The following is a 10,905-nucleotide window of genomic DNA, read 5'->3' on the forward strand; positions in this document are numbered from 1 at the left end:
ATCGTTTACAATTACATATATGTATATATGTAATATATATAAATATAAATATATATATATACATATATATATGTGTATATATACATACAATGTTTTAAAAATAATAATACAAATAACAAATATAAAATTCCTCGTTTTAAGATTGAAGATTTATTTATTAAGATAATATTTCTTTTATTTATTATTTTTATTATATTGTTATTATTATATATTTTTTTATAATATTATTTAAAATGAAATACTAAACTAAATAAAAATTTTCATAAAATATTAAACAATATTCTCAGGCACGTTTGTTGTAAGCGTGCTTGAAGAAATTTTTATTTGAAAAAAATTGAAAAATTAATATTTTATACAAAAAATTATTCATTTATTTCACATTTATAATGGCGAATAATTTTATATTTCTCGCTTATGCCGTTCTATTTTCAACATATTCTAATATGTACACACATATATATACATATATATATACATATATATAGATATATATTCGTGCGCGCGCACGCGTATATATATGTGAATTTATATTTATATATAATTCTATGGATGGTGAATATCCATTTTCTCTCTCTCTCTCTCTCTCTCTCTCTCTCTCTCTCTCTCTCTCTCTCTCTCTCTCTCTCTCTCTTCTATTCTTTTATTTATTTTTTGATCTTAAATATTTTATGCATATTTTAAGGGCAGTAACCCAATTTTTTTTTTAAATATTTTTTTTTGCACCACTGATTTTTAGATGTGAGATTTATAAGTGGCAATAAGAAGCACAGTTTTAACAAGTAACATTTTGTTATTGCATCTACACATTCATACATTCTTTTTATTTTTTTTCTCATATTCATACATGTATACATATATACTTATATACAGGATGTTAATATATTCATTGTCACAAGTAATATATTCAACAGAAGTAAAATATTCGAGAATCAATTTTAAAGACCAAAATGAACACAAAAGTTAGTATATAAAAATCGGCTAATATTTTTTTATCATAAATTATAAGCAATTGAAGTTTGTACAATGAAGTGAGATGAAAAGACAATGACATTGCTCTGTCTTCTTTACATCACCACATTTTATTCTTATCTTATTTCATTTATTATGAATTTAAATTGCTTAAAACTTAATAAATGATCTCAACGAACATTTTTATATAAATTTTGATTTTTAAAATCGATTCTTCAAAAAATATATATCTCACGAATATATTAATATCTTGTATTTACATACATATACATTCTCTTTCTCGCTCTTCTTTTTTCTCTTCGTATCATTTCTGTTTTTCTTTTCTAATTTTTTTATTTTTCCTATTTACTCATCTTTTTTTTTCTTTCATTCACTATGTTATATTATTATAACTTATTCTATCGACATTGCTCAATCATTATAGATTTTTATAGAGCTTCTGTCTTCTTTTCCTATTGTTTTTTTACGTTGTGTCTAAAAAGATAACATGCAATAAAAAATTATTTCTTGCTGTTAGATAAAAAAAATTTACAAATTTAAATATTAATATTATTAAAAATTAGTGTTTCTTTATAAAATATATTAATTAATTTAACAATAATTTCGTAATATTATCAATATAAAATATTGATTTGAATTTAAAAAATAATATAAATAAAATTTATTAAAAATAATAATGATTTAAAAAATAATACAAATTTTACTTTACCGATAGTGATAAATTATATTTCAAAGTTAATAGGCTGGAGCTCGAAAATCGGGCATCCGTTGTTGTTGTTGTTGTTGTTGTTGTTGTTGTTGTTGTTGTTGTTGTTGACCAAAAGGCGGTTCTTGGTAACCAGTATCAGTCGCATCAGGATAACTTGTATATCCTGTACCACCAACAGGATCTGCTTCATAACTTGGTGCAAATGCAGCATCGGTTCCTTGTTTGAATCTTTGAAACGCGAACCATGCACAGGCAGCCTATTATATGTATATAAATGTTAAATATAGATGTTAAATTAAGAATAAATATTTTTGTAATTATGTAATTTATTGTAATCTTTTATTTTTATATAATTAAATTTTTATATTGTATAAATATAAAAATATTTGTATTGTTTAAAATTTATTATTAATTTTATAAATATTTGAATTTAATTAATATTTCGAAAACTTATTTATATCATTACATTGATTTATTAACTTAAAAATTTAATAAAATAAAATTATTTGATTAATTTACCCAAGTAAAAATAGAGAAAAAGGAAAAAGCGATAGCGCTTTGAACGTTGTTCACTCCATAATTATCTTTCGGTGTTTCTGACTTATTCCAAGCATTGGTTAAGTAACAAAATCCAATGAAATAAAGGAATGCCCAAAAACCAGAGAATCTAAACATTAAAATATAATGCTTTAATTATTTTAATATTTTAAAATACAAATTTTCTATTAAATCATTAAATAACTTTCGATTTTAAATGATTTTATCGAATTTTTTTTTATTAGAAATTTAATATTATTAATTTAATATATTTTTTATAATTATTTAGTGATGATTTATAAAAATTTATAATAATATATAATTTATAGTGAGATTGTAACGATAAAACTGAAATTATATAAGCCATTTATTTTTAAAGTGATATAAGTTCAATTTTAAAATAAGCTAAGACTAAATTAATTATGAATAACTTCTTTTTATTTATAGTAAAATCAATATTGTATAATATTTTTATAAATTCAAAATTTAATTATTAAATATTATTGTAAAAATGTTTTTTTTTAAATGATATAAGTCCATTTATAAAAAACAATAATTAAAACTTTTTAATCGTGTTTATTATTAACTATTACAAATTTTTTGTGCATCATCATTAAAGTGTTTATAGCTTGATGAAATTTAAAAACAATGAATTTTATAATAAAAAAATTTTTAATAAAAAAATTGTAGGAAAAAATTCATAATTTAAAGTCTTGCTTTTATAAAAAGCAAGATTAAAAAATTTAACAAAATAATATTATGTTTTACAGAACTTCAAAAAAAATCTATAACAAAAAATAAATATAACGATACTATTGTTTTGTTCTTTCTTATTCATTATGAATTTCACAATGCTAAAAAAAAATAAAAAAAATTGAAATATGAATAAAATTATTATTATGTTAATGAAATATTTTATTTTTTTATAATTATTTATTATAAATTCTTATATAATATAACTGAAAATATTTCTTAATAAAATCAATTTTACGTTTATGTCTTTGTTATGTTTTTATTTTTATTATTTTTTATATTAAAAAAATATATTTCAGAAAAGCTTACATCAATTAAAATATAAATTATATAAATATTTATTTATTTATATTTTTAATATTTACATTTTAATATAAATTATATAAATTGATTATATTTTTGAAAATTTGTTAAATAAGTCCATTTGTAGCTAAAAAAAATTCTTTTATTTTTTTTATTATTTATATAATGTATTATTATTAATATAATTATTTACATTATATAAAATTTAATATGTTTAAAAATATTATCCAATTTTATTAATGTTTATAATATTTTTCAGTTAATTCAAATATAAACTCTTAAATATCTGAATATATGAATAATTACATCACTTTCAAAAAAACAGTTCATATATATATATAAATATATATATAATTTGCGTTATAATTAATAAATAAATTATATATATATAAATAATATAAAATATAAATAAAATATAAAAACAAAAAAAATATCAATAATTATTTATTTCCTTAAATTACATTTTATTTATTTATAAATTCATTTATAATTATTTATCATTAAAATTTTTCATATTTAATAATAATATTTTTTTTAATATAACAAAACAGTAAATTAATATATAATTCATTTCATAAAAATATGTATTCATATTTTTATATATCATACAATTAATGTAAATTTTAATTTTTTTTATGCATGAACCATCACTGAAAATATTCTGTTTACAATTAAAAAATACCAAAAATAATATAAAATAATATAATAATAAAAAATATTAAAAAAAAATATAAAATCTTGTAAATAATTTAAACAAGAAATATCAATTCATGCAATTTTAAAAAATTAAAATTTTTATTAAAAAATTATGATATAAAAATATGCATTATATTACAAATAATTATTATAAATACATATATACAGAATATTTTATTTTAATGTTCGAATGCAATTATTATTATTATAAATTATGTCATTTTAAAAAATGTTTTATATTATGTTTTATATTATTTTGGAAGGAAGAAATCTCTTGTATCTAATTATGTAATATGCAAGAGATTTCAAGATGAATTTGAATGAAGTCAGAAAATGGATTCATCTAGAAGACATTTGTAATATCATAATATATGATATTATAATACAATATTACAATATTCTCGTGTAAAACAATACAAGTTCTCCTTAGAGATAAAATAAGATTGTTTATATAATTTTATCTAATATAATTTTTATTTGTTTTAGTTTTTAGAATTTGAAGAAAAATTTTTTTTTCTGTTTCCTCTTCAAAAAAATCTTATGAACATATATATATATATATATATATATACACACATATATATACACAATTTAATTTTAACAATTTCAGAAAGAAACATAGTTTAGAATAAGAAATACATACCCTAAATCAAGTAAGACAAAATGTTTTCTGGTCTTAACAGAAGACATTTGCTCAAAAAGATATTCACCAGCAAGGAATCCGATACTGGCGAGGAAGGCAAGTACTCCAATTCCTATTCCATAATTGCAAGCATTATGATCTTCATTATAGAGACATACCTCTTTTCCGCCTTCCTTTTTTATGTATCCTTTGTTGCTTATGCATCCGAATACAATTATTGCGAAGAGCTAAAAAATTAAAATTAAAATTAAATAATAATTTTTATAATATCTAATTTAAATTATTTTTAATAAAAATTATATTTTTTATATATATTTAAATATATTATATAATATAATATACAAATTAGATTATGATATACAAAATTCTATAATTGAGCTATTATAATAATAAAGCATATTAAATTGCGCAACATTTTCCTTTATAACTTTTTTTTAATTTTATTTGAAACAGAATTATAATTCAATTACTAGAATTATCTTGTATATATTTATTGTTATATATATTTTTATATATGTTTTCCCTTAAAAATTTTTAAATTTATTAATTTTATTCATAGAATAATTAATAAAATTAATTTTTTATATTCTAAAAAAAAATTTTCATTTCTTTTAATTTTTTTAAATCATATTATATTACTTTTTAATAAATTTTTATTAAATTTGTTATTATATATATCATTTTTTTCAATTTATTAATATATCATATGTAAACGAAAAAAAGAATTTATTTTGAAATAATTCATGCAAAAAAAGAAAAGAAAAAATAAAGAAAATAAAGAACTTATAAATTAGAATTAAAGAATTATAATAAATTATAAAACAAAGTAATGATTTTTAAATAACGAATAACTTATTATTGATTATTGCTTATGATGAAATAATTTATTATCCAATTAATTTATGAATCCATTTTAATTTCGATATTATTAATATCAATTATAGTATTTATAATTAATATATAATTTTATAATCAATATTATTTTTTTCAATATTATTAATTTTTTACAATATTAATTTAATATTAATATAATATTAATAATTTTTTATAATAATATTAAGTAAAATTACTTAATATAATTCAACTCTTTTTTTAATTTATTTTTTAAATTATAATTTACACGGATCATATAATATTTTGATCATATTTTATTATATACTTAGGATTGAATTCTTCAAAAATTAATTGAAAATTTACACATCAATATATTTAACAAATAATATAAAATCAGTATCAATATAGAAATTAAAAATACAATATTTAATTAAATATTTTAATTATTTAAATATTAAGAAAATTTCTTTAAAATTTCTTAAAATTTTCGCATTAAAAATAATCTTTCATTTGATTTTCCATGAAATACTTGTTTTTTTTTTATTGTTAATATAAAATCGAATTTAATTTCGTTTGGATCTGTCTTCAGAAGAAATAAGTTAAGAAGATCACAAAAAAAAAAGAAGCATCATAATTACAAAATTAAATAAATGAAAAAAAAAAGAATTTTTATTTATCTATTTCTTTTATTACAATTGTAATATGAAATATTTTATGAATTATTTTATAAAAATAATAAAAATTATATAATTATAAATTATATAATAATTTATAAAAATATTTAATGAATTAATTATTATTTCATTTATTAAAAAACTTCAAATAAAGCTAAATTAAAAATTAAATTAATAATAACAAATTTTAATTAAAATAAAAGAATTTTTATTTTAATTAAATAAAAATAAATAAACATAAAGAAATACATTACAATACAATATGAAAATAAATAAAATAGCACTTTAAGATACACACAGGTATTAAAATGATATATATATATATTAGAATATTAAAATGATATTAATATTCTAACATTATTCTTAATAAAATTTATAATTTCAAGTTATTTAATGATATTAGAATTTTTTGAATCGCTAATTTTTTAATTTTTCAATTTAATTTAACTAATTTACCTAACAATATTTACAATTTTTAATTAAGATTCTAATTTTATTTTGATTTTTAATACTAATAAGAACTCTATAAACTGAATAATATGCTATAAAAATAATGAAATTTCTTAAATTAATAAAAGAATTTATTTCTCATTAAATTATTAAATAATATAATTTATTTTCTAAATATTACAAAAATTATTTTTGAAAAATATATAAAATTATGAGTTACTTTTTTTTTCAAAGATCAAAATTATATAATTATTAATTATTTTTATTATAAAATATCAATTAACATAATTTTTCTTTCTTCTTTATATTTTGAGTTATAATTATAAACTTAAAAATTTATATATGATTATCATTTTTAAATTCAATCAGTATCTATTTATGAATTAATTACTTAAATCCATCAAAATATCTATTTTTTTGCTCACTTTTGTATTATTAATTCTTTTTCAAGTTTCATTAAAACTATTCACGGAGAGAACTTCATTTTATACCTACGCTTTTTATTCATACCAATATCGATATCTTACTTATTCATTGTCATTCTTCTTTTTGTCATTCAAACTTTTCATATCTATATCTAAATAAATCCATCTTTAAATATACTTTCTAATATGTCTCATAAGTGATCAGTATTTTTTTTTTAATTTTAAATTTCAAAAATCATGTAATATTTTCATAACTTAAACCTAAAATTTAGCTTATAATACTCAAAAGATTTTATTTGAATTATTTTTTAATTTTTCACCTGATGATGATAAATAACAAAAAAGTTAAAGTAAAATATATTCAAAAATCATTAGAAAATTATATGGAATTATATATTCTTTCTATTATGGGGTCTATCGGAGGAATTTGCGAAAAATCAATAAAACCCCATCGTGTTAAATTGGTGGGGGTGGTTTACTCTTTAAAATCAATGTTCGTCGCATAAAATCGATATATGTTTTAATTTAAGAAGACGTCAATAGAAATAAAAAACGAAGTATTATATATTCAAGAAAAAAACTTACCAAACATATAGCTTTTAAAATAACTTGAGGCCTTTGAATGAAGGCAATAGGATCGAAAGGGGCTCCTGCCTTTCCTCCACCGTACGCTCCACCGTCCATCTTATTGCGACTGAGCTGAAATTTGAAAGCTCGAAGCTAATGGAAGCGCGCATGCGCTAAGAGAAAATTATCTTTTCTACCTCCACTACTCGATTTTTTAGGGTGGATCCTTTCACAAGAGCGCTTCGGGTGGATGGAACGTAAATTAATCGAGAATTCGATCCTTTTCGATTGAATTGTAAAATTTAATTCAATCACAAAATTATTCATTTAATTTAATTAACATGAATTTATATTAATATATATATTAGCATAATTATGTACATAAATTGTATTATTAAATTTTCATTTAATTTTTAATGATCATTAAGTATAAAATTGAACAAATAAAATTGATAAAACTGGAATAGAATTCATTATAGAAATAATTGCAAAACACAAAGATTAAAATTTATACAAATTTATTTGTAATAAGTAATACACTTAATATAATACTATTTATTATTATTAAAATTATTTATTATTTAATGAAAATAATAATCGATTTGAAAAACAGCATCAATTGAGAACTTGATATGCTCGTGATAAAATCGATTATCTTTTTTTTAATTCAATCTTCAAGTTCCACTATCAATATTTTAAATTTTTTATTGTATATTTATTTTTATTATTTTACTTAATATCATTTGAAACTATAGAATATATTAACATTATAATAAAAAAACCTTTTTACTTTAGAAGCAAATATTAAAAAAGATTTAAAAATAATAAGAAATAATTTGTTATTTTTTGTAAATTGTACTTATATCATAATATTTAAATTACATATATTTTAAATAATACAAATGTTACTAATCCTAATACACTAATAAAAGTACAAATTTGCTGGATATTATTATGTTTTGGTTTTATCTCTGACTGTAAAAAATAAATTAAAATATTTATTATTACATAAATATCATAGAAGAAAATTATTTTATTAAAATATATATATTGTCAACTTAAGACATACTCTTAAAATTAATTCTTCAAGTTCAAAAAGATTTTTCTTTGCTTTTTCTAATTCTGTTAATGTTGCATCAATAGAAATAGGTAATACATTAGAAGCACTCAAACATTTATTAAGATCAACAAAAATATTAATTTTTTCTTTTATCAATCTTAATCGGCAATATGCTATAAGAGCTTGTATTAAAGAAAATTGTTGTTCTCCATGTTTAATTATTTGAAGATAATGTTCAATCCTAAAAAAAATAATAATTTTTCAATTAATTTTTAATTTTTTAAATAAAATTAATTTGATCAATGATTAAGTTAATCATTTCATTGATCTTTGCAAAAAAGTAGTTTTTAAAAAATATCATGATAAAATAATTTTCCACCTGTCTTCAACATTTGTTATTATAATATTGGATCTTCTTTTTTCAATATTTAAAATATTTTGTAATTCTTCTGCTTTTTTAGAATTAAGGCCTACATTGAAATTTTAGATTAGATATAAAATATATTTTACAAATATATTTATAAACATATAATTATAGATAATAAAGTTTGAATCTTTTATTTAGAAAAAATGAATGAAACATTTTTTTTAATTTCATTACTTAGCAAAAATGTATTAAAAAATTTTTAATTTTTACCTAACATAATTAGTTCTTGTACACTGAGCTCATGTAACACATCAGTTGATATATTTCTTTTTTTACATTCTGGTATCAATTCAGATGCATTCAAACCACGTAATAGAGTGGCTGTTTGCTTAGTAAAACCAAAAGGATCGCGATAATTATTCATTGTTTTAAATAATGCTAAAGATAAAAAACTCAAAATATTTTAATATAATAAAAATATAAACATAATTTAAATATAGAATAATAATAATGTTTTAATTTAATTTTTAAAAAACATTGAAATTTAATTTTTATGTATATTATAACTAAATTTATAAAATTTATAAATTTATAAAGTAAAATTCTTAATTTAAAGAATTTATTAATAATTTAATGTTTTAAACTAAATAATTTATAAAAATAACTTAATAATTACATAACAATAGAATTAATGATAGTATTAATTTATTTGATTTTTATTTTTCATTCTTTTTCAAGCAATTCATTATTTAGGAATTATTTATGTTATAATAATTTCTTACCATAAAATAGGTTAAAATGAATGAAAGTGTTCATAAATCCATCAAATATTTTGAATTTTATTCTGCTCATTTTATAATTTCCTAGTAAAAAATTTGGTTACATAGCACTAAATTAATATCAAATCTTTATAAAATTTGGCTATAAAAGTATATTTATCTATTGCTATTATGAATCCATTTTAATATCAAATCTTGTACCAAATTTTGCACCAAAAATAAATTAAGTTACTTTTTAATTCATAACCTATTATCTATTTGGCGCCGATTATAAAATAAATTTGTAATCGTAATAGACATCAAATGGATATTAAATTATCTTTAAATACTTATTTAAAGATTAATTATCTTATTAAGATTATTTAATTAAGATTAATTATCTTAAATAAATAGAAATTTTGAGATCATAAATAGTGATGATATATATGATCATAATATAGTGATCATAATAGTGATCATAGATATAAAAAAAATAATTTTTTTCTTTCAAAATAAAATGATTTAAAATTTATAAATTTAAAAACATGTAAAAAAATTATTTACAATTATTTATTTTTCTTATCAAAATACATAATAACATTTAGATCAATATTAATATTATAATTTTTAATTTGATTCTAACTTAATTCAAATTAAAAGCGCTTTTGTTTTAAATTTGTTTTAATTAGACAAAACTAGAAAATATTATATATAAACAAAAAATAAGAAAATTTGTTGAGAAAATTATAGACAACGATTTAATTATGATAATGATTTTATTTGCAAGTTATAATCATTTTATGACTACATGGGAATCTATAACTTTAATGCACAAAAAAAATTTAATTGTAGTTTAATTAAAATTGTTAATGAAAGAAATATAATAAAATTAAAAAAAAATATAATAAATGCATTTATATCTAATTTGTAAAATGAAACAGATTTCATAAATGCAGATTGCATAAATCAAAGCTGAAGATTGTTGCAACAAAAATAAAGATAATTTTTCTGAATTAAAAGAATAAATCAAACAAGAAACAATATAAAACAGAGTTTTAATTTTATTTTTAACAAATAAAAATATATGTATAATTTTATATAATATATAATGTAAAATATATATTACATAATTTTTTGATATAAAAGTTACATGAACAGAA

The 10,905-nt window shown here is 17.5% G+C and overlaps 1 protein-coding gene across 1 annotated transcript; it reads right to left on the reverse strand.

The window, feature by feature from the left end:
* Nucleotides 1-563: 563 nt before the first annotated feature.
* Nucleotides 564-9,985, reverse strand: LOC108001311 (synaptogyrin). Its single transcript, XM_062075691.1, has 9 exons — nt 9,770-9,985; nt 9,258-9,425; nt 9,000-9,090; nt 8,630-8,861; nt 7,579-7,692; nt 4,611-4,837; nt 2,198-2,345; nt 1,679-1,935; nt 564-1,443 (listed from the first exon to the last, which is right to left on the reverse strand). The coding sequence occupies exons 1-8, from the start codon at nt 9,837-9,839 to the stop codon at nt 1,705-1,707; spliced, it is 1,281 nt and encodes a 426-aa protein (XP_061931675.1). The 5' UTR covers nt 9,840-9,985; the 3' UTR covers nt 564-1,443; nt 1,679-1,704.
* Between the last annotated feature and the right edge of the window lie 920 nt (nt 9,986-10,905).

This window comes from Apis cerana, linkage group LG5 (genome assembly GCF_029169275.1).
Source record: "Apis cerana isolate GH-2021 linkage group LG5, AcerK_1.0, whole genome shotgun sequence".
NCBI lineage: Eukaryota > Metazoa > Arthropoda > Insecta > Hymenoptera > Apidae > Apis > Apis cerana.